At 42.3% G+C, this 24911-nt stretch overlaps 1 protein-coding gene across 1 annotated transcript; it reads left to right on the top strand.

Annotated features, from left to right (window-relative positions):
* Positions 1-1039: 1039 nt before the first annotated feature.
* INSIG1 (insulin induced gene 1) lies at positions 1040-18665 on the top strand. The gene is made up of 6 exons (XM_054021133.1): positions 1040-1201; positions 2009-2421; positions 6832-6956; positions 7672-7838; positions 8439-8538; positions 16257-18665. The coding sequence occupies exons 2-6, from the start codon at positions 2016-2018 to the stop codon at positions 16284-16286; spliced, it is 828 nt and encodes a 275-aa protein (XP_053877108.1). The 5' UTR covers positions 1040-1201; positions 2009-2015; the 3' UTR covers positions 16287-18665.
* Positions 18666-24911: the final 6246 nt, after the last annotated feature.

Raw genomic sequence — 24911 nt, 5'->3', positions numbered from 1 at the left:
CTGGCCTAGCAGATGTGGACGATCACATTATAGATGTGGCTTTAGCAGCTCAGTGTTTGACTGAAATTATCAAAACTGCCTAGTGAATTTTGACATATATTCCTTAATGTAAAACCCATTTTAATGGAAGATGTCTACATCCCTTAGACCTTTTTGAAAATATCTATGCACTGCACACAGATTTGTCAGTAGAATTTGGGGGATTAGGGTTAAAAATGGGCAGGAGGCAGGTACGTGTTTTTAAGTGCTATTGGACTGGACACATCGGGATCCAGATTTCTTCACTGAAGCGAGAGTAGCTACACTTCATTCTTTTTTTAGATAATCCAGTGTGGAAGCTCAAGGCCAAAAATGGTCATGCTCCAGCTGGACCCAGGATCCTGCAATGTTCATGCACTGGGATTTTAAGACCAGAAGAGTCCATTGTGAGTATCTATCGACTCCAACCTCCTGCGTAACACAGATCATTGCGCCTGGGGGAGCTGGGGCAGATCTGTTGTGCATGAGGGCAGAATGCATCATGCCCCTGCCTGGCCAGTTGCCCAGGCGCATGGGGGCTGGAGTTGGGGCAATATTAGAAGCTGCTGAGGGTTGTTCCCTGTTGCGATGATGGTGCAATCCGGAGGGGGTTTGTGCTCAAAGGGCAGCAGGACCTGGCAGCCCCCTTGTCCCCTGCTAGGCTCAGCTCACCCTACACTTGACCATCCTGGTCCATTCTGGTCTTTGAGGCACATTCCCTGCCCCGCCCCACCCACCTGGCCTCAGCCAGTTTAAACCGGCTGCGTTTTCCGTTGGGATTGGACCGGAACGTTCGTTCCGTTCGGAAGGGACCCGTGACCCCCTCCCCTCGCCCAGCTCAGGCGCGCGCCAGCCAGCAGCCCTGACGCTTCGCGGCTGTCAACCGAGAAGGAAGGCGGGTGGTGTGTCCCGCACGTCATATCGGTCGCCCGGCTCCCATTGGCTGCCGAGCCTCACCAGACTGAATGTTGGTCCCGGCGCCGCGCGGCGGCTCCCTCCCCCCACCGTTCCGAGGGGAGGGGCGGGGGCCGGCTCTCCCTCGGCCTCCGGGGTAGGTCGGGAGCGGGTAACGTGGCATCGAGGCTCGCTGCTTATAAACCTTTCCCCAGCCCGCTGCGGCGGCCGGACGGGACCGTGAGGGAGCCGAGCAGCGCCCCCGCAGGTGGGAGCCCAGCCGCGGCAGGTAGGTGACCCGGTAGCCGTGGTGCTCAGCGCCCCTCCCCCAGCACTAGTGCCTTGGAGCTGGGAAATGGGGGGGCCCGGTCCTGTCCCCGTCCCCGCCGCCCAGCGCGGCCCCTTGTCCGGGTGCGGGAGAGGGGCCTGGCGGGGTAGCGCCGCAGCCCCCTAGTGGCGGGCAGGCAGGCGCTGCTAGCCGCGGGCTGGGGAGGGGCCGGGTCCCCTGCAGGGCTGCGCTGCCTGCTTGCGGACCCCGCTCCGGGGACACCTGGAGGCGGGTCAGTCCCCTCCGGCCTGAGCGCTTGGCCCCTGCCACCCCACTGGGCTGGGGAGGGGCCTAGAGGTAGCTTGTCATCCAGGGACTCCTCGGGCTGCGAGTCGGGTGCCGGGGTCTAGGCAAGGCGGCCCCAACGCTGCCTGTTCCCCTGCCCAGCCGGGTGTAGCGGCCTTGACCTGACTGATTGTTGCGGTGCCCTGAGGGTCCTCCCCAGCATCCCCTTCCCGGTGTCTGAGTGATGGCTTCCGATGCAGAGAGCTGGCTGCCCCCTCTGGCCTGCTCTTGGCCCTGCCACAATCTTCCGCTGTGAACTTTGGCAAGTCACTTGACTTCAGTGTCTTATTCTCCAGGTGTACAATGAGGCTGTGGGTGTTGGGGATGTAAATTAATTTGAACTCCTCAAATGGTAGGCACTATAGGCGTGTGACGGAATAGTGCTTCTGTGTGCCTGAGTATTTAAGCCTAAGTGATTGCCCATGCTTTTGGGCACTAATAGGCACTCTTCTCTCTCTCGCTCTCTCTCTCTGTGTGTGTTAGGACCCTGATGGTGAAGCCAATGCCCAGATTAGAGAATTGCACCTGGAGTTGTTCCTGCGCTGCTAGGGGAAGGCATAAAAACCAACTGGGGAAAACTGCTGTTGGACTGGCTGCCAAGGTGGGCGAGATGCTGAGCTCTTCTGTCTCAAGCTCCCCCCTGACTTTGGTGGGTCATGGAACACGGACCCCTAGCACTTCCAGTCTCAGAAGCAGTAGCAGCAGCACCAGCAGCCTGAATTTGAACCAACACTTGGTGCAACGCAGCCTGGTGCTTTTTGCTGTGGGTGCTTTCATGGCACTGGTGTTGAACTTACTGCAGATCCAGAGGAATGTGACCCTGTTCCCTGAGGAAGTCATTGCCACTATCTTCTCCTCTGCCTGGTGGGTGCCCCCTTGCTGTGGGACAGCTGCAGGTGAGTCCCTATAGTTGGCTTGGAGGTGACTTGGTCTGCTGCAATGTGAGAAGGAAGGCACTGGGGGTGGGGGGTGTCTGGCCTGCATATTTGGGGGCTTGGCAGTGGCCACACTTAATGTGTATGTAGCTGGCATGACATCTGGGCTTGGGGAAGAATAGACTTGGTCCAGCTTTTCCCCACATCCAGGAGAAAACTAATTTCATAACTGGCACAAAGTGCTTCCTGAGCTTAAGCACACTCTTTACAAAGGTGACGTGCTTCTCTTCCAGACTGCCTTGACATGGACTTGAGGTATGAATACTCTATTCAGCTGGCCAATATTTCAGCAGTGATATATTCTGAGGGAATAATTGGAAATCTCTCTACACACAGCTCTTTAGGGTTGAGGTGATTTCTGCAGGCTGTGGAATATAGGGTTTTTCTCCTGGGAGCCAAGAGAAGTGCTCTCTACTTGTTGCAGAGTATTGGGGTACATCCTGGGTGTCCTGTTGTCTGGCAGGACTGTGAATAGTGCTTGGACCTAGTGCAGTAGCAGGTATGGCTCTCATCATCGCTGCTTGCTGTATGATTGGTTCCCTCCGAAACTGGTGAGTCGCGAGGTTCAGTTACTATTGGCTGCCTGAGTGAACATGCCACAGACAGAGAATCGAAAACAAGGAAGTCACATGTCAGTGGGGAATGAGGGAAGCCTTCTGCCTGCCCTGTTCTCTGCCAAGAGCAGTGCAACTGCCAGCAGCCACAATCTCAGTAACCACCAGAAACTGAGTTCTTGCAAGTTACAGCACAATCTGTAACAAAACACACAATGAAAATAAGAGGCCTTTTCACTGTTTAATTGAACAAAAATGTGCAGCTGAACTCAGTATTGGTACTAATAATTTAAGTCCTGCTTTTACTGTACATCTAGTGTATACAGATGGCATTGGAGAAAGGATGAGGAGGGAGATGGCAGGTTAAATTAAAAACAAATAAAACCAAGAGAAATGTTCCCATGACTTTTTTAAAACACAAATAGGGAAGAAAAAAAAATCTTAAACCTTCCTATGTAGCATCTGCAATCCAAACATTCTAGCACTGTGCTAGTGCATTAAAGTAAGAGTGAAAATCTGTAGACTCTGGCTTGTGGAAGCTGAAAACACCATAACTAATGAAAAGGAACTCTGCTCTTTAGAATTGTGTTTTTTAATAGTCCAAGCAAAGCATTATTTGCAACATTGATGACAAAATTTCCTTCTTAAAAACATACCTTTCAATTCAATACCCCTTTAAATCCATCTAATATAAGGATAACAATTATAGCAGATTACATACAACTTTATACCTGGCCAGAGTTGGAAAGTAATGTTCTCAACAATCTTTTATTCTTGTAAGAACCCTCTGAAAATGCAAGGGTGTGTTGTTTTTAAACAGAGCATTTGTCTTGATGAGTAAGTGTGTATAGCTGAGTGCATCATCACTGATAGACCAGAAGTTTTCTTCAGCAGGACTAGATTTGAAAGCTTTCAATTGAGTTTTGTGCTCTCTGATCAGAGGATTATGTGAATCCAGTTTTACCATATACTGACTTTAGGCAAATTCCTCTACTGCTGTACAGTAACAAACACCTAATCAAAGATGTTTGAAAATATTAAAGAGTTTGTATTGTGTTTTCAAACAAAAAAGCACAAATTTAATAAGCTAGCTAATTTTATCTGACATTTAGTTGATACTGAGTTACTTTATGTAGATGTTTGTTCAAGTCTGACTTATTTAAAGCTGTAGCCATTAACATTGTTTGGGCCCCCACAGTAAATTATTTCTAAAGGAGAGTATTCTGCCCCAGAGTGAGTAGCACAAGAGTATCTCCTGTTTGGTACAGTGTCTTTTGAATGTAGACAAATCTGTTTTTCAATTTGAAAATTAATTGCTGCCATGATAATGGTGTAGTTGGCATAACATTCTAGACAAGTCTGAAATCCCAAGCTTCTAAGCATCTCTTCTAGCCAGCTACAACTTTGAAGCTTAAGTGCATGGCAAGAACATGTGTGAAAAGAGATCAAACAGCCCTTTCCTAGTCCCAGTAAGCTCTGGAAATAGAAGTGACTTTTACCCCTTCTAAGAAGTTGCTTTTAAAAACAAATGCTACCTAATCTTGAGTGAAATTCTTCCTGTAGTTACACAATGGAATATAACTTTAATTGGTGCAACTGACAACAGAATTTGGCTCATTTAAGGCTTTATCCTGCTACTGTTGAAGTCTATAGTAAGGGTTAGGGTTAGAGTCAGAGTTAAAGGCCAGAAGGGACCACTAGATAATCTAGTTTGACCTCTTGTAGATCACAGGCCACCCACATGCCAAACCCAACAAAGTATTGCAACCCCCAGGAAACTAGACTATTATGTGCCATGGACAGAGAATGGGTGGGATCCAGGTGCACCAGTGGTTGAGGCCCCCCATGATGGCAGGCATGATTAAATGAGAGAGAGAGAGAGTGCCAGATAATCCTGGGAAGCGACCTGCATCCAGACACTCCAAAGAATGGAAGTGACCTGGGGGAGGCATTTTGCCTATGTGACCTGGTTCGGGGGGGGGGGGGGGGGGGGGGGGAGAGTCCTTCCTGATGACCCCCTTACCCCCCCCCCCACGGCAATCAGTTAGACCCTGAGCATGTGAGCAAGAACTAAACATCCAGGCACCTGAGAGGAGAAACTGCCCTGTGCCACCTCGGAGCCCTGGCCTATACCATCCAATGTCCCATCTCCAGCTGTGGCCATCCCTGATGCTTCAGAGGAAGGAGATTATTTTAAAATAAACAAAACCCTTCCAGAATACATTTGGGGTTGCAGGCTGGAATGCTGAAGCATGAGCTTTAGGAAGAGAAGACAAACTAGAAGTGAGCCCCAGTGCTGTGGAGCCTTGCTCCCCTCCCATCACAAGCAACCTGGTCATACAAGTGCACTCGTAAATTTGTCCAGCTCTCTTAAAACTAAATAAGTTCTATGCTCCTACAATTTCCTTGATTTGAATGGGAGCAGAAATGGGCCATTATAATCCAACTAGTATTTGAAAGCCTGTGACAGTGACAATCTTGGGATCTTGTGTGGGTGATTATATTGACTTGTTTGGGGGTGTGGGTTGCATTGGAATTTGAGTTGTATAGGTGGCGAATCAACTTTTGAAGATTTGTGGCAGTTGGACCAAGTAATCCATCTTGTGCAGGTTCCCTCATATCACTGACTCATAACAACAAATGAAATTATTGTATGCACATTAGGTGTACAAGAAGGGTGGCAATTGGCTGTTACCTCTGTCACAGTGGTCTAGTACTACTGGATAGATATAGTAGCTGAAAGCCCCTGCTGTTGCATGGGTGTAATTGGGTAAAGTCAAAATGGCTGAGAACCTAAAACGTGGATAGTAATGGAACATGAATCCCAGTGATGACTGATCCTGGTGAAATTACACACACCACACACACCACACACACTCTCTTCTCCCTCCACCCCCCTTTGCAGCTGTTTCCATCACTTCACACTGACTCAGACATTCAAGGCTTCAGAGTGACAATCCTGAAGTCTTTTTAATAGCTATATGAGGGGGGAGTTCCTCTGCCCATGGTTTAAGTTCAGGCAGGTATTTATGATCCTGATTCAAAGTCTATTGACTTCAGTGGACTTTGGATCAGGCCCAAATGTAAGATGCCTGTAACTCAGTCATGCCTATTCAGTTGTCACTGGAGGGTGTCTTGGCTATACTGGATTCTTGAAAGTAAAGAAATATTCCACCCTTCACTTTGCTTTAAATTTTCGGTAATGTCATGTGTTGACTTTGATGTTCTGTAACAGGTATCCAGCCAAATAGATGCAAAGTGAGTATGAACCCTTACTCTTGGGAAAAGGAAGTCCCCTGACTCTATGGACTTGTCTTTACTACCATGTCAGCCTTACTTCTGTGCTGCCTTCAGAGCTGGGCAGCCAGAGAGCAGGTGGCCAGCTCTGAAGGCAGCCCAGAAGGAAGGGTGGCAATACACCATCCCATCCCACCCTTACTGCTGCTGCAGTGCAGCCTTCAGTGGGTGCCTGGCCAGCAACTGCCACTCTGTTGCCCAGCTTTGAAGGCCGCACAGAGGTAAGGGTAGCAATACTGTGACACCCCTCCCCGTACAATAGCCTTGTGACCTCAAACTGGGGGGCCTGACCTGAAATGGGAAGTGCTGTGTACTTTTACCCTATTGATTTCATAGGGGAGATCAGCTTTCACAGTCCATGACACATTTTTCACAGCCAAGAGTTTGGTATGGCCCTACATAAAAAGTGATGAGTCTTTGACTGCTTAGGAGGCTTTGCCATGTACTTATTTGCCAGACTAATATTTCAATATTAATTGTATAAATTCTATGTACAAGCTGTCTCATTTCATTCTTACAGCTGTTGTTGGCCTGCTGTATCCCTGTATTGACAGCCATCTTGGAGAACCACACAAATTCAAGAGAGAATGGGCCAGTGTAATGCGATGTATAGCAGTTTTTGTTGGTATTAACCATGCAAGTGCTGTATCCTTGAACTAGTTTACCTTTTTGTGTTTCTTTAAATGTTGATTATAATGAACCACAGTAGCAGGTTTGTCTTAAGAGTCTCTTAAACAGGTAAGACTTAATTCTAATAGGAGAGAGGTGGTCATAGCTTACACAACAGTTGAAGAATAGATAATTATTACTACAATATGTATTTGTAACATGGATCATATGCTCATGTCAGAATTGTTTTTAGAGTTCATACCAACTGAACTGAGGCAACAGTTAAAATTAAAAATATGACCTTTTTGCTACTAAAATGGTCAATAAAGATAGGTTTCTCACCCATGTAAACAGCAGTCTCCGAAGTTACTGGTAGTCACTATCACGGAAGGATGCTTATTGTACTGAAATTCTTAGAATAGTTACTATTCCAGCAGGAAACTTAAATCAACAGAAAGGGAGGGAAGTCTTGGTTTTATAGGCCAAAACTTTAAAATGTGGCCACTAAATTGGGATTCCTTAATCTTTGGGTACTTGGTTATGAGCAGCCTTGGCCTGATCTTCATGGTCACAACTGATCACAACTCCAACTAAAAGTCAATAGACTCTCTGAAAACCTGCTCCAAAGCTTCTCTGGGCATCCAGAATTAGTGATCGTTCTTAAACTGTCTACGTGAGGTATTAAAGTTTTGTCTGAAACCTTTTTCTGTGGCTAAAATCTTTAAGGAATTGTCCTTAACTTTCTGATTAGAAACTGGATTTTGCAAATAACATTCAGCTCTCCTTGACTCTAGCAGCCTTGTCATTGGGCCTTTGGTGGACATTTGATCGTTCAAGAAGTGGTCTTGGTCTTGGAATTACAATAGCCTTTCTAGCCACGCTAATCACTCAGTTTCTTGTATATAATGGTGTTTATCAGTAAGTATACATATTTAAAACTTAACACTTGAACTCACCTGACTGCTAGAGAATTCACTTTTTTGTAAAATATGGAAATTCCAATATTTTGCTTAATTTGAAGTTATTGTACTTTGACACCTAAAGAATATAAACCAGTGTAATGCACTACTCCTAAAACAAAGGCAGGGCCAACCAAGTTAGGACATATGGCAGCATACTGCACTGTCACAAAGCATCAGTCTTGATTGTGAGCTCATGGAGAAAATTGTGGTAAAAATAAGATCAGACCCTTGGTGAAGTGACAAGTTCTTTTTCTCCCCCCCCCTCTTCTCTACCCCTTCCCCCACCTCCCACCCCAGGACCCTGAAGTGCCATTGACTGGCTCCAGAAGGGGGGAATTGCTAACCTTTTTAGGCTGGAAGCTGGCCTTAACCCAACATAGGGCTTTTTTAAGGAAGATGAGGATTATTTCCTCTATTACTACTTTTTTTTATGTGGGTGGGGGGGAATTCCTTGCATTACTATTAGTCTTATATAGGAGACTATTGGACTATAATTCTTATACGTAATGGAAATGCAGTGTCTTTTTTCTAATTCACTAATTTTTGTTTACTTTAGGTATACATCGCCAGATTTTCTTTACATCCGTTCTTGGCTACCATGTATATTTTTCTCAGGAGGCGTGACAGTAGGAAACATAGGAAGACAACTGGCTATGGTAACTGTTGTATAATTAGTATTTATGTATTTAATAGGGAAGCATCCTTTACAGATGTTCGACAGTGGAGACTGTGCCTGTGAGGTCATGGTTCATGAACTGACTAGTAAGCCTTATAAAACCTTCTCCCAAGGACTGAAACTTGAGCATAGAAATCTGGCATGTTGTCACTGGGATGGAATTCTATAGTATTCATTAGCACGAGGCTCTTTCTCCTCATTGGCGCTCTTCCACTGGCAATATGAATCATACTGGGTGTTGTAGGCCTAATCAGAATCTTAGTATAGTGAAGTGCAGGACCATAGGAGAGCTTCTGATGCCCCTTCCACTGACTGTCTTAACAATTGGGGACTAGAAGTTGTGGGGAGGTTGGAAGGTAGAAAGACACTGGGGAGGAAAACCTGCTTTTTTAAAATTCAGTTTTTCAGAAGAATGTTGCCCTGTATAGCTTTATCTTCCTTCATCCTAGTATGAAAACACATGGTGTCTTTCTCCTCACAAACATGTAGTTCAGGGCCTACTCCTGCATAACTGTAATTTCACACATCAGGGATTGTTTGCTGGATAATAGCCTCATATACTTGGTTCTTAAATAGATATAGTAGAAACTTGCTTTTTTTATAGCAATATTTAACAGTTAAGAGATTTTCTCTTGTCTATGGCTTGCACATCAGCTTAAAATCTGCTTGTCAAATGTGTTCTGACATTGACGGATAGTCATAATTAATACTGCATTGATTGGCTTCTGTCTCCTTAGCCACAATTCTCTGATCCTGGAAAGCCTCCTCCAATTGACTATCTCTGCTACCCTGCAATACTGATGTGATTGAGGTGTATAACCTTTCCCAAAAGAAGGACACAGGGGCTTTCAAGTACTTGACATGTCAGGCTTAATGTTCAAGATTTTCCTAAAGGAATAGGGGATGCTGTTGAATGGCATGTGTGCCCTAAAAGTAGGTGAAGGTCTAGTGTATGTAGCTTGTGGAACACAACAGGCCTGTTATCTCATCCCTTCTACCCCAGCTCTTCTCAAATCCGTGTTGGAAAACTATTGTCCTACTGGTGTGAATAGGGTCATAGTTCAACATACCTTGTTGTATGCTTTGCTACTGCGGTGTTGAACTTGACCGACCCCATCAGTGCCTTTGGGACATTAGTTTTCAACACTGGTTTGCAGAAAAGTCAGGTTAGGGAGGTCGTTTGACCTCTTCTCTCCAATGTCAAACATTAATTTCTTTAGTGTACAAAGGGCCATAGGGTCTGTTACTGAACTAATGAGGGAGTCTTTCAGAAAAGGGGGGGGGGTGTGGGGGAAGCATAGTTGAGGTCACTTCCCTTTGGAATTTTGGGGCAAACTTTGAGGCTACTTGCTTATGACACCTGGTTCTGTGTCCCATGGCTATATTCATGCTCAAACTTTTCAGTGAGTATCGAAGTTTGCATGAATGCACGTTTTTAATGTGCAAGACCATTAATACAATTTTAAAAACCTGTACCAATGTAATCTGTTTCTGCATATTTTTTAGTTAGGATAAGATGATGCTGAACACAACTCAGATGGCTAAGAAGAAATGAGTGTTTCTAAAGGGGTGCATGTGATATTGGTTCTTTAGGTTTCTTATCACTCTAAAGCCCAAACAGAAAATCTCTCCACTATCTCCCTGCTTTAAGTGCAAAATGGATCTTTAACTAGGGAGTTGCAACTGGTACCTCGATAATAAAGGCTATACAGATATTGCTAGTGTTTATTTTATATTGCATTGTGCAGCATCTTTATTTAACAGTGATAAAGGAAGTGAGTTGCCTTTGCCAGACCTGGGGTGGGGTCAGATCAAACTGCATATAGGTTTAGGAGAGTCTCCCTTCACACTATACTACTTAATTGGCAATGCTGACTAATTACAGAATCAGGTGGGGTTGTCAGGAAGAGTTCCAGAATAAAAGTTCTAGAAAGAAAGGACAAAACTTGACAGATGTGTTGGTGAGGAGTTACTGTAACAAATAAGGATCCCTTATCTGTCATTACTAGAGTTGGTAACTTTCCACTGGAATGACTCTGGAAAATACTGTTTTTTGCAAAATGGAAATTTTCTGCATGAAAACTTTTTTCCAAAACAAAAATCTATTTTCCGTTGGGAAAAATTAAAATGACAGCTGTCCACCTGGGAAGTTTGTCAATTTCACTCTCTTCATGCAGGGTGAAAGTGAAATTGAACAATAGCCTTCTATGCAGGCAGCCAGCCAGCCGAAAACTCCATTGTAGTTTTCCTAAAGTAGAATTTTTCTGGAAATTCCTTCCTTTGAAAATACTGCATTTTCATATTTTTTGATTAACATGTGATCCTTTTTATGGGAAGGGATTTCCAGCCAGCTCTTATTACAATTTTGAGTAATTCATTATCACTAAAAGTTGTCAGAAGAGAATGCAAGTGGATAAACTGAAAATGAAATCAAGTAACTTGTTCCACTAGCTCTTCCCTTATGCTTCTTGGATGATTTCAATCTTCTGCTGATCCTGTGTGGATCACTGGACACTTAACAGACTTGTAGTAAACAAGGATGGGAGACAGTACAATATTGTAGTTTGAACTAAATCTGAACAAAGTGGTATCACTTTGTAACCGTGTTTTCTAGGCTATATCCAGGCAGTGAGCCAGTTGAAAACTCTTGAAATCCTACAAATACTTGTTTTAAGCAATGCCAAAAAGCATCTAACAAAAAAGAAAAGTTGCTTTGTTTGCTGTCTCTCACTTGTCTGAAGAAATATAATGACCTTCATAAATGTGGCTTTGGATACAAGCTGCAATTTGACCTGCTGAGGAGGTGGACAACCCATGTGACTATCTACTGCTACACACATTGACACTAAGGCCTCTTCTCTGCTAACCAAATTGCTGTACTGCATGCAAATAGCTTTCTTAAACATCTTCTGTAAAAGCTTGGTCTTATTTTGAAATAACTGGAGTAGTCACAGGTGTAAGGGAGTTTAAAAAAATCTCTGTTCATGTTCTGTACCAAAGGAGAATCGAAAATGAGGGCTTGATTCTCTGCTGCATTGCACCTTTGTCTAGTCACTTATCAAGGCTAAGCAGAGTGTGTGTAAAATTCTGCCAAATCAGAAAGGTAGCATTTGATACCCACTTTGCTTGCATATAAATGACTAGACAAGATGCACTACAATGGTAGACAATCAAGCCCAATGCATGTAAGCCTTCACCAATCTAGAGGTCAGAATTGTACCTTTCTACACTTCCTGATTACTCTCTACGTGTAGAAGAGTGTCTTCCCTTCCTTCCCCCCCCCCCCCACCTCACTGTGTATATTTTATTAGGTGAAGAACATACTGTGAGGTAGCTCTAGCTTTCTGATTACTGGACTCTAGGAGATTACACATGTATTTTGAACATGTGTAGTGCACGTTAAACTGAGGCTACAATCATACCTGATTTCTCTTAACTAGCCAATAATATGGCTTCCAAAGAGAAGCTGCCACCAGTCCTGCCATGCCTGGAGCTAGTCACCTAACCAAAGTTGGAGGGCAAAGGCTCTATTTTTGTATTAGACAGCAAAGGAACTAAGAAATAAGTGTATTTTTATGTACTATATTTGCTTGGTACCTCTAGAATGTCTCAATAAAACTGGGGGGAAAAAAACCTAGAATGCTACACAACAAAAAATGGTCTGTCTTAATCATAATCTACAACATTTGATTTTTTTTTTTTTTTTTTTAAACCTACTACTGAAGCCTGGGTGTGAACTCTAGGCCCTATGGCGGTCCATGATAAGTTTCCCTCTCTGGTTCATTCTCTATCTGTTGTGAAAATAAACATTACTGTAGAACTGTTCTTGGTGAATTATTCACTTTTAAAATAAAGCTGTGGTAGGTATCAGTCCCAGTCTGACGGCTTGTGACCAGGTAGAGGCCCAACAAGTCCCCTTCCTGCGGTTTGGTTATATTAGCACAAATTAACACTAAGATCAAAGTTCATCATAAACATCCTCTCTGGCTTGGCTTCTCCTAAGGTTCTCCTGCTGGACTACTAACTTCACACCCTACTTTAACTCTAGAGATCCTGTCTGACCTCCTTTATATTGGGTTGAGGTAATGGAACCATCAGAGTCAGAAGAACTCAGCATGATTACTGCCTACTAACAATGTGCATGATTTCAGTCAAACACAGATTTTCTCAATAAGCCCTTATTAAAAAGTAATAACCTACTGCAGAGCATAGCCATAACTTGACTGCTGTGGCTTATCACACTAAAAGTTGACTAGGATATGTTCATTATGCAACATAGTGTTGTTTCTATTGTGAAACTTCACTTTCTTTCTGTAATTAAGTGGACTTCTCCCTTTGAAAGTCCTCTGTTGGATATGGTATGCAAGTCTGGCTTTCTTTTTGTTCGGCACACAAGCTGTACCTCTATTCTGTGATTACCTTGCAACAGTAACGTGACCAGATGACTGAAGTTTCATAATGTAGTTCCCTCTTAATAGGGCTTTGGCCATAGACACCTATCCCTGTTTGCTTATTGGGAAAAAAATGGTACTTGCTCTCTATTTTGAGCACTAGTGGTTATGCATCAGCTACTTCTGACTTAACAGTAGTTGTTAAAACCCTACAATTGTGTAAAAACCTAAAACTGGTTATGCCTGTGAATACCTACCTGAGTCTTACCTTGAGAAGCATTTGTACTGAGCTGTTACCAGCCTTACAAGGAACCTACCCTTGCATCTTAATGTGGCAGGTAGTTGGGCAGGGCTAGAGTGTAGCTGGTGGAACCCATTCCACTTAACATCCCTCACTTAAAACAAACAACGTTCTAGAACAAATTCATGCCTGGCATAAGCAACTGCAATGGGAATTTCACCTACTTTAGTCAGGGCTGAATTTAGTCCCTTTCCCCCCCAAAAGTGTGGGTTCATGCACATAGCTAGGCTATTAAAACATGTGCATTAGTCATCCTCTGTCCACCTCCACCCATTCATGAATCTACTTTTGCTGTATCTTATCACTAACCAAGGTTGTGAGCTCTCCTAGGGTAGGGATTGTATCTTTATTTGTACAGCACCTGGCACAGCAGGGATTTTATCCCCCAATAGAAGTTTCTTGGTGCTAGTGTAACTTTGTGTAGGAGACCACCTTATACTTCCCCATAAAAATAACTTTGAAGGGCCCTTATCTCACTTGTTGCAGGAAATTGGAAGGTGTGTGAAATATGGAACTGCATGAGGAGGATGTACTCCTGATTCTATTTCAGCATCTGCCACAGAGTTTGTAATACTAAACAAGTCACTTAAACCAAACTTCTCAGAGGTAGCTACACTTTTTTCCCCCCTCCTGGGTGCCCAGGGACCTGTCTTGCAGAAGTGCTGAGTGCTCACGACTGAAATTCAAGACACCTGGAACTCTGTTTTGAACATATCAGGTGTTATAAAATGCTAAATACTCTGGGAAATTGTCATGTCAGACACCTAAATTAGTTGATATTTTTGTCAATTTGGTCCTTAATCTCTGTGCCTCAGTTTCCCATCTATACACTGGGGATACCATCCTCACCTCATGGGGATGCTGTAAAGATAAATTTATTAATGTTTGTGATGCACTCAGCTGAACACTAAAAAAAAGCCTGTGTGGAAATGAAGAATTCTGTATTCCTTAAAGGGCTTGGATCATGTGCAGTAATTAAGGCCTGGGGTCACACATTGAGTGATGAAAATAAAAAGAAATATTGAATCACTACCTGCTAAGTGAGCACTGTCCGTCTTTTGCACTGAATGAAGCAGAGATATGATGGAAAAAATGTGATCATGTAAAGACTATTCTAATGAATACACACAGGGGGAACCTTAGTTTTGGCACTTCCTGATTTGAGTGCTTAACTTTACAATATTAACATTAATAGTTTTGTGTGTAATTTTATAATGTGCTGTACAACACTTCTGACTATTATAGATGAAACTAGTAGTGCTTTGAGATCACTCTTAGTCTCTGCTAATAGAAGCCCCTTAAAGTACTCTAACTGAAGCATAATCCTTCTGCTCTTGACACTGTTAATATATACATTTAATTTGGCCCTAAAGAGGAAGACTGCCTAGGTTATAAACAATTGCAAACCCACCCTTGGTTCCTTTCACAGGGATCTGACCATTTGCAACAGTGACCTTCTATGTGCATCTTTGTCTCTCTATTTCAAACTGCCTAGGTTTTAATCTTCCTGGATTACTGTCTGGGAATACTTCGCATTCTGTGAGAACAATGGCCTCGAGGACTCTTACTAAAATAGTAGGGGACCACACTCATAACCCTTTGGTCATATCTTTTGGAGATTTGTGTCATAAGCTCTGTTCCTTGCCGTTCCAAAACTCCCGTGGACTGCACTGTTCTGGGTGGGCAAGCAGTACAACAGTAGGGCCCTGTAGTGTATGGAATCAATTTTCAGCTTAACTGCAGCAGCAGATTGGGCGTTTATGTTTAAAACTGGCTATCTAATCTTTTGAAGACAAACCAGTTGTGAAGTGCAAGCCATGTCAAAACATCCAAGGATTTCTCCATCTTTATACAAAGACTTGCACTGAAAACTACATTGTTTCCTAGTACAAATATTCCCCTAGAAAGCTTGGTCATGTACAACTGTTTCATAACCCATTTCAATATAGTTAACATTTGGATGCTACCCCAGAGCATAGATTCTAAGGCTAAACTTCTTAGAGAATGCTAAATAATGTTTCCCTGCTATTTACTGCAAGGTACCACCTGACTATGCCATGAGCTGTGTTCTTCCTTGACACAAAGTTATGTTTTAAGCCAAAGTTGGAAAACAGTAGGCAGACTTAAAGAAAACAATGGGAGCGAGTGTCAGAACACTACAATGTTAAAACAGAAATCAATAGATCCGTTTTGACAATGAGCAATTGACAGACAGTTATTGTCAGAATAATGAGATTCATAAAAATGAGCACACTTAACTGGGAGCTAAAGCAGATTTGATGCATTCTGTTAGCCTTTAATAGCAAATCAGTTCTACCCAATTCATTATATGGATAGTTCCATTGTCAGTACTTCTGTAGATTGGAATACGTGGCCTCAATTCAGGAAAACACTGTTGAAGTCAGTGGGTATTAAGTGCAGATACATGCTTAAAGTTAAAGCAAAAGAGTTTTCCTGAATTAAAGATGGATGTACTTCTCCCAAATTGGGGTCTGTATAACTAGGTATAATGCTGTATTAAAATTGATGAGAGTTCAGTAAGCTGGACTATTCTCTGGTCAAAGTTCTGAAGTATTAACAATCTATTCTTAACAATTGTTTTGGGAGCTTATTCTAAATGCTACTTATTAAACCTCATTTCTGTAAGCATTAATATGTAACACTTATAGTTTAGGTCTATGGATAAAAAACTTGCTGTACAAAGGGGAAAATATCCTTCCCATTTTCAGATGGGAGAAATTAAGACAGCGGTGAAGTGCCTTGTCCAACGTCACACAGCATATCAGTAGCAGAGCTCGGATTAGAACCCAAGTTTTCTAACTCCCAGGCCTGTGACAAATATAAAGATCCAGATTTGTTCAAGTTATTTCAATAATTGCTAAAAATACTGGAAACCTTTAGTGTACAGTAGTGTGTACCTCACTAGATAATGTAAGTCACACAACAATAAAATGCAGTATTGTGTACTATATTAATCACTTTTTTTTTTTTTTTTTTTAACCACAGGGTATTCCTGAGAAACCACATACTGATTAGATCCTTGGAGCAAAAGACATGGTGCCAGTATGAAAACAAAATTAAGAAGATGTGTTCTTGTTTTTGACTGCGGATTATTTTTTCTAAATCTCTATGGGCTCACTGCACAAATGACTTGTGAAAAATATTAATCCATTTTAGAATAGCCAAGTGAAATTAACTGCTTATCTTGAAATCTTACCTTGATTTACTGCATAAGCATTTGCGCCTGGCTGTTCTCTGGAAGAATTTAACATCAAGTTACGTACAGCAGTTCTGGCGAGGTGGCAGTTTTCCAATTACTAGATTCCAATTTCAGTTATTGAAGCAGCTGCCATATTTCAAAGCCTTGAAACTAAAATTTAATTACAAGCTCTTGTATCAGTGCCCAAAGGAAGTAGATTGATGGTGCTTAAAAAAGGTGAAGTATGGTTTAATAGGAATAGTATTTATCCAAATCTTTTTTTTAAAAGGGTTGTTTAAAAATAAGCGATCTAAATTAAATTAAAAGCATTAGTGCAATGCTTTGAGTTGTATGAAGGAATCATGCCCTTATTTGTAATGCTGCATTGCATTTTTGAAGTAACTTAGTATAGAATCCATAAATCACTTCAGAACAATAGGAGAATACTATAGACAATCTTGTTTAAAGCAAACTGCATGAAACAGCTAAAGCCCCAATTTTAATCGTTTCATTACAGTTCATCTGTCTGTTTAATACTCCTATCTGTATCTTGGCCAAAATCTGACCCCCATTCAATAAGGTACTTTAAGTGTGTCAGTATGCTTGCTTAAAGTTGGGTATATACCTTAATATTTTACTAAATCTGGACCTCAGATATGCTGAGTACCTGCAGTCCCACTGCTACTAGTGGGAATTGCAGGTGCCCAGAATTTGACCCCTATCTTCCATTATAGTTAATGAAAATACTTGTATTTATTTCCTTGGGAGTTGAATCAGGCCCTATAAAGAGCAGATTATGAGCCTAATCTTGCTTCCACTTTAGTCAGTAAGAGTTTTGACTGAATTCAATGGAAGCAGGAGCAGACTAGGATTGTCACTTACTATTTAATAAATGTAGCATAGTTATTAGGTTACTTCTCAGTTCAATTTTTGGAGAGATCACCACTTTATTTTTTCACAACCCTATAAAACTTGCAATCTGTGATTGCCTTGTAAAAAAAAATAGTGCTTATGTCACTACATTGAACATTTGGTGTTTCTAAATATTTAGTTCTAGTGAGCACAATGTATACATTTAATAGCTTAGACCACAGTAGACTTAAATAGCAAGTATTAGGTCTTAAAATTAAAGTGCAATGTACAGTAAAATCTGAGCCTTGTATTCTCTTCACTATTCATTGTTTCTTATGAGATATTAAAGAGAAGGTTTCTGAATTCATTTCAGTGCTGCATGGAGGAAAAATTCAGCAATAATTTGACTAGCAAAGTTAGCTTATTGTTGTCCCTTCATTGAACCCAAACTTTTAGAAATACTCCAGTTTTGTGGTTATGATGTACTTGTACACTTTTATGAATTTGCCTTTTGTATTATGCAATTTTTGTTCATTTCCAATCTTATGTAGCTTCAGATTTAGCCCGTGACATCTGTTTAGAGGCTTAGCCATCAGCAAAAGAGACACTGAGACTAAATAACAGTATTTGTAATTTTATTTCCTTTTTGAGGGAAAAATTAACACTTTGGTGCAGACTTGAAAATCCTGAATTTGAAGGGAAGGGAGTAAACAAAAGTAAAATAGCCTTTGTGCTAGTCTTCAAGCTGAAGGCAATCTTAAACTGAGCCCAATTCTGATCTTGCTTTAGTATAAATCAGTAACTCCATTTGCTTGAATGGAATATCACTGGTATAAGGGCCTTCTACTGCAAACATTTACGATGGGAATAACTACAGATATGTATAGTCAAATTAAGCTCAATAGGACTTCTGAGAAACTTATGTGCATAAGTGCTTGCAAGATCAAGGTGGCAAGGCCTGAGATCAGAATTGAGCTAATTCATTCAATAAAATGGCTGACTCTGCTATTTGGAGAAACCTATTAAGTTGAAATAAATGTTGTTACCAGTGTCAATGCCTAAATAACCAGATGTGATTAAAGGGCACAATGAGCTGTAAATATATTTGATCATACAGCAGTATTTAAGGTGTATTTTTAAAAGACCAACTAAATCTGTATGTGTTAGAAATAATGCAGCCAAAAATGTAAGTCAGAAGTTCAGTTTTGCCAATACTTCTAAGTATATTAACCAAAGTGATAAGTTGTGGGAGAGAAATTTGCACTATTCAGGATTTGAACACTTAAATTCTCATTCTTACTGATAAGTTTTCAGCAGTGTGTTTTGTTTTGCCTTTTTATTATTAAAGGTTTAAGACCAAGTGACTTATTCTTTGTGGATTTTCTTTAAGAAAAATGTATTGAATGAGGCCAAACTTGATCGCCATTACGTTATTCATTCTGATTGGCAGAAAATACTACATATAACACACATCCTTTTAAAACTCAAATTAAGTGAAATTTTGAGGCAGCTGTCCTTTAAAAATAAAACAAACCATGGCTTACAACTCATTGTGATTGAAGATGGTAAGAATTTTTTTAGGGGGTTGGGGGATAAAAACCCTTTCCTGTCTTACACAGTTTGGTACATCTTTTAACTCTCCTTGGCAGATCAGCATATGTTGCTGCTGTATGATTTGAATACCAGTGAGAGAATAAATCAATGTGAGGATGGTGTGTCTCATTTCCTTCCAAGATGTTCTAATTCTTCAGCTAAAATCTTCAGACTTTATAGGAAAAAAACAAGTGTACAATTTAAATTTTCCTCCCCTACAGTGGTAGGGGGGCTACTTGGTTACCGTGCAATAAGGAATGCTCTCAAATTTGCCATATAATGGAAACTCTTGCGAAGGTGTATGGCATATTTGGCATACATCAAGGGCAGATTAACTAGTCTGCAGTTAACTCAGTTGTATTTTTGAATACAAGTTAGATTATTATAACCTAGAGTCTGATAATTTTCCCCATAATCTGTGGGCTGGGCAGATGCTCTGGGTATAAAATCTCTGGGCAATTATATGGAAACAAGCCTCTGCTGCCTTTAGAATGGGGACTGGGCCAGGAGTGATGCACATTGTTCCTACTGCCAGCACTGAGGAGCTCAGGGTGGAAAAAATGAGACTTTTAGGGTATGTTACTGTTCTGTGGGGTAGAGATAAATGAAATAGGCTTGAGCCTAACACCATTCTATGCAATGATATGACAATATAAAAGAATTCTACCTTTAAAAATCTTACAGTATCTGTCACAGCTATGTTTGTAACTGCATACAGTATTCCTGGGGGAACATACTGTATTAAGTTTATGTATCACTGAGGGCCAGGGATTGTGTGTATGACTGTTCAACTCCATGGGGGAGGGTTATCACAGCTCCTCAAGGAACCAAAACAGCAGGGGATGATTAAGGTGAATCACTTAGGTTTTAAACACCTCTACAGAGGTATCCCCCACCCCCCAGAGACCCTTGCTTATACCGGTTCAAACTGGATTTTCCAGAGACTGACAGATGAAAGGACTTTCGGCATAAAATGGCTGCAGTTAGACTTACTCAGGGCCTTCTTTCTGATTCAGCAAGCAGGGCTTTCTGCTGAAGGGGGGGCCCCTGCCCTTGTGGAAGGGGTGGAAAGCCTTTGGCCTATTTGGGCCCCATAAGGCTAATGGGTGACTCCTGGAATATTTTGTGTGTGTTTGTCTATTGTTTTCTCTGTTATGCTTTGAATTTAAGAATAAATGTGCTTGCTCAGAGCTGTGGTAACTTGTAAGTGCTGGCAATACACTGTTCACAGAGCAAAAACGAAGTGCAGACACTGGCCTTTGGGCAGACTAGCTTGTTGAGGATATTGCAGTGGAAGGTAGGGAGCTGGGCCGCTTTAAATCCCGGTCAGAAGATAGTGGGATAAAAGTTCCTGCCCTGAGACAGGTGATAGCTGGAGACCTAATGGAGCTCTCCTGGAGTGAACCACAGAGGATGAGGATGCAGGTGCAATTACCCTTAAATTGAGACAGCTGCATCACAAATAAGTTCCTTTATTTCAGACACCTTTAACCCCAATTTCCCCAAGGCCAGCTCCCTGTCAGATTCAAGCGGCCTAACTACGTTTCTACATAACCCCACTCACAGACTTCAGTTTCTTTCCAGGCCTTCCTAAGTCGAAAGCCATCTCCACACCACAACATGGGTGAGAAGCTGCTGCTGCTGAGTTCTCAAAGGGGAATAACAGATGATAATAGGAGGGCTTTGTTACTCAACCCTCACTAGGCTCAGCAATATCCCTTATATAGAAGAGCTCTGCAATAATTTTTAAAGGGGATCAGCTGGTGCTGCTTATAGTTACACTGTAGTGTGATCTCCATATCCACAGACTTGCCTGTTATTTACCTCCCTTCTCTTCACCCTCCTCCCTCACATAGCCAAGCAATGTGTGGGAAGGTCATAGAGCCTGCTAGCTCTCTCCTGGGGTTTTCTGACAAGGAACAGAAAAGGCTGGGGTCAGTTTTTGTCTTAAAGAACCAGTGCAAGTTAATCCACAATAAAATTGATGGTGTTAGACAGGGAAGTGTGTATAAAACTTTAATGGAAAAGTTCAACCTTAATGAGAAGTGGAATGACTCATCCTATGAATGAGTCAGCAGGAACTATCCACTGTCTATGCTACATAGTCTTTGGTTATAATCCTGGGAATCTGCAGGTGTTAAATTAGCCACAGGTGGCTCCTTTACCATTCCCTGAATGCATTTAGAACATACCGAGATGAATAATGAAATTGAAATCCTCAGTTGTGCCTCACTGCATATGAAAATATTAAAGCAGCAGTACATGAAAATGAGGCTTACTACTATATATTATACTACTTGAACAAAAAAAGAGTATTGCACCCTCATGGATGACAAAGATAATTAAGGGCACCTCCTGCAAATGCTTGTGAGAGAAATGCTTACTACCACAGGTAGTCTCCATTGAAGTCAGTGGGACATTGGGGCTGTTCTCAGTAGGTGAGTATTGCAGAATAAGGCTCTAGGCACTGGCAATGTGTTTGATATTGACAGAGAATAAGAGATGTAAGTTTTCTCATAAAAATACTCTTCACTCCCACTGCCTTTGAATACCTCTGCAGTTAGGCAGATACGTTATCCACCTGCTGGCAAGGTCTTAGTTACACACATGGGAATAGGCATAGAGCGGACATTGTATTTCTGCCTTAGCTCCTTGGAAAGAGGAGAAGACATGATCTTCCTGCGAATGTGAGAGGGTGCATTGAAGTGCCTCTTGCGGTTCTTGCTGCGGTCCGAGGTCACAAAAGGATTGAACTTCATTTTGGCCCGCTGGGAATGTGTGTGCCAAATGAAACACACAGTTAGATTGTAAGCTCCTTGGGACAAGGACTATGTTCTTGCTATGTGTTTGTGTAGCACCTCACATAATGGGGTGCTGATCCCTGAATGGGGCCTTTAGACACGACCACAATACAAATATTAACAATAGCAATGGGAGTTTCTTTATTTTCCCTGATTAATTAGAAAAGGTGTACTGACAAACCTCGTTCCTCAATTCCTCTCCTACCTTACCTCCATGCAAAATTTCATTAGAACCAAACCTAATTTCCATGTTTGGGTTTAATTTTGAAAAGAAGGAAGAAAAATAATTTTCTTATCTTTTTACCCATCTTTCTTTGTAAATAGGGTACCTGTGAGTGGACTAGCGGGATAGATATAATGATGCTGTGTTGGTGTGTGTGTAAAGACACAGAGTTTTAGTGCTTGTAGCTACCAAGTTTCCTGGCTGGCAGGAAGTTTGGCCTATTAAGGAGATACAGATGTTAATCAGAAAAATTCAGGACTTGAGAATTTCGGTAGCTGTCTCTCTTTGAGCTCCCTACCCCTCCCAAGACTCTCCTACCTTCTTATCTTTGATGGCTGCATTTGTGTTGCAAGTGAGTTGGGGGGATGTGGTTTACATACATTAGACTACTCTTTCTCCCCTGCCACTCTCCCTCATGTCTTTGTGATGCCCCCTCTTCCCATCCTCACTGTTCCGTCTTCAGTGGATTACTTGGTGCATTCTCATGTAGTATTTGTTTTGAACGGTTCAAATGTCTCCTGGATTTGATCACATCTTTCACACATCTGTAATACATGGTAATTTTGAACCCTGGTACATAAAGCAACCCTGGCTAACCTATATTTATACTGGGATCCAAAAGAGATACAAATGGGATTCTGTATGCAAGAAAGGTAGCACACTGCAAATGAGTTCCTTCCTGCCCCATCTACTCTATAAACAAAGTCACTGTAAGTATTGTAGGAGAGCTTGATAGATCTGCAGTTCTGAGACACACACATTCAGATCCTCAAAGGTATTTAGGAACCTAATTCCCATTGATTTAAATACCTTTGAGGCTGCGGATCATAATCCATATTTAGCCAAGATGTCTCAAATCAGCTTCCAACCACACAATGGACACCCTAGTTACTTCATTGCTTGACGTTATAGGATTGGATCTGATCTTACTCGTCCCACTGAGTTTAATGGGACTAGTGGGCTGAGCAAAGGCTTGCAGATCTCGATCAACTTTTTAACTTCCAGGGACATGGTCTAAAGCACGTGTTACCTCTGAAGGACAAAAGTCCCCAAGGACAATCTGAAATATCAGTCCACCCTAGACAATGGTATCCAAAATGTCACATAGGTCAAAGTTCATATCTCTTTTTTTTTTTTTTTTTTTGGTTTAGTCTTTGCCTGACTATTCGGTTACCTCTGACTAACAATCATCCACCCTCCTAACCCCTATCAAGGTTACCCAGCTAGCTATAGCTAACCCAATCTGCCCTCTGTCCACATTGCATGCTCCACAAAGACAGATCTAAGCAACAGACCGAATAATCAGATGGTGCTGAGGCAGCTGAACATACCTATGGACCTGCCATTTCAATCCACATGCCTCCAGACACTCCTTCCATTGCAGAGGGGAAGGTGACAGAAAGATCCTATTTCCAGGGCTCCCTGGGGGTTGGGAAAGAGCCAGATTGCTTCTCCTGCCTTCTCAGTCCATGTGGCTCCAGCCCCTCTCAACTATGGCAACTAGGGTGGGAAAGGTGAGGGAAGATGGAAGTCTCCTATCTAGGGCTCCACGTGGGTGGTGGCAGGATGAGGGAGTCAAGCCTCCATATCTAGCAAAACCACTAAACGGCATGTATATTTTTACACGCTAGCTAAATTGTGTATTTTGCTTTCACTACCAACTGACTCAGCTACATCTGGGGTCTATCTTTACACTCTGGCTCCCATGACAGAGAGTCTATTAACAACAGTGAGTAGTTATGTCTTGCTTTTAAAAGTAAAGAACTCAGTGGCCCCAATTCCATGCTCCCCTGTGACCGCTGGAAGCCCCCTCTGTGGGCAGAGAGGGCCTGCAAAGCTTGCAGATCTCCCACCGGGAGATCGCCCTGGCAAAATAGTGCCTCTATCGCTCACTGCTTAGCAACAAAAGGTAGAGAATCTATCATTTGGGAATTTATAATTATTTCCTGCATGTCTCTCACCACATGTAGAACTTGATATGACCCCAGGAAAGCACTTTGAACTGTGCAGTCTTAGTGATTATGTTATTTCTTTGTTTCATAAATCTTCCTGGGACAGTATGGGCTCCCTCTGCTGGCTAATACAGCCTCTGAACATTCAAGAGAAAACAAAACCTAAAGATAATGGATAGCCAGTGAGCAAGTTTTGTGCTCAAAAATGTGGAGCTAATTCTCCACTCTGGGATCCAGTTTTACACTGGTGTTACTCCATTGGGGTCAGTGTAGTGACACCAATCTGATGCAGATGCATTAATGGGGAATCATCCCCAGTAAATTCAAATCTTGCTGGGCTTCGTGTTTCCATTACAAATTCAGTTGGCATTATTTTATGAATAGACAAAAGCCCTCTGTTTCTATCTAACCAACCAAACACGTAAGTACTTCAGAGGAGAAGAGCCAGAATTAAAAGAGGCTTTTATAATAACATGATAGCTACAGCATAGGGCTAATTGGCTAAGTTAGAGGTGATAGTGAGGGACGAACTCACTTGCTCGTTCACGAATGCTGGAGAATGTATCAGCCCTGACTGCATGTAGCTAAACTGAGGCTAGTTTAAGATTAACCCTTTCCTGATTGGTGTGTCTATGTGATTATTATACGTTACACATGCACGCCAAGCATACACCCTCTGAAAAATCAGGCTGCTTAAAAGGCATCTTAGGTTCGGCACTAAAAGTGACGTTGGAAAATGTCGGCTACGTGGGCTAGACCAACAAAGGGGACTTAGGCTCAGCTTTGCCATGCTTAGCTTTTGGGTGCCTTGCTGCCTAATGAAATCCACAGCTCTGAGCTAGGCACCCAGGCTCCCTGTGAATCCCCAGGCTTTTACATATGCTGCATGAGGTGCACTGGGCACCTAAAAGGGGCTTCACAAAAGCCAGAATGCTGAGCAAGGAGCTGCCTAAACTAACCAATGGGAACTGCCCAGGAGATGATGCGGCCTAAGCTCCACCTCTCAAAAGGGGTTAGGCCCCTAAGCCTGGACTGGAGGAA

The sequence above is a fragment of the Malaclemys terrapin genome, chromosome 2, assembly GCF_027887155.1.
Source record: "Malaclemys terrapin pileata isolate rMalTer1 chromosome 2, rMalTer1.hap1, whole genome shotgun sequence".
NCBI lineage: Eukaryota > Metazoa > Chordata > Testudines > Emydidae > Malaclemys > Malaclemys terrapin.
Note: the sequence above shows the minus strand (reverse complement) of the source record. Positions and strands in the feature narration are given on the sequence as shown.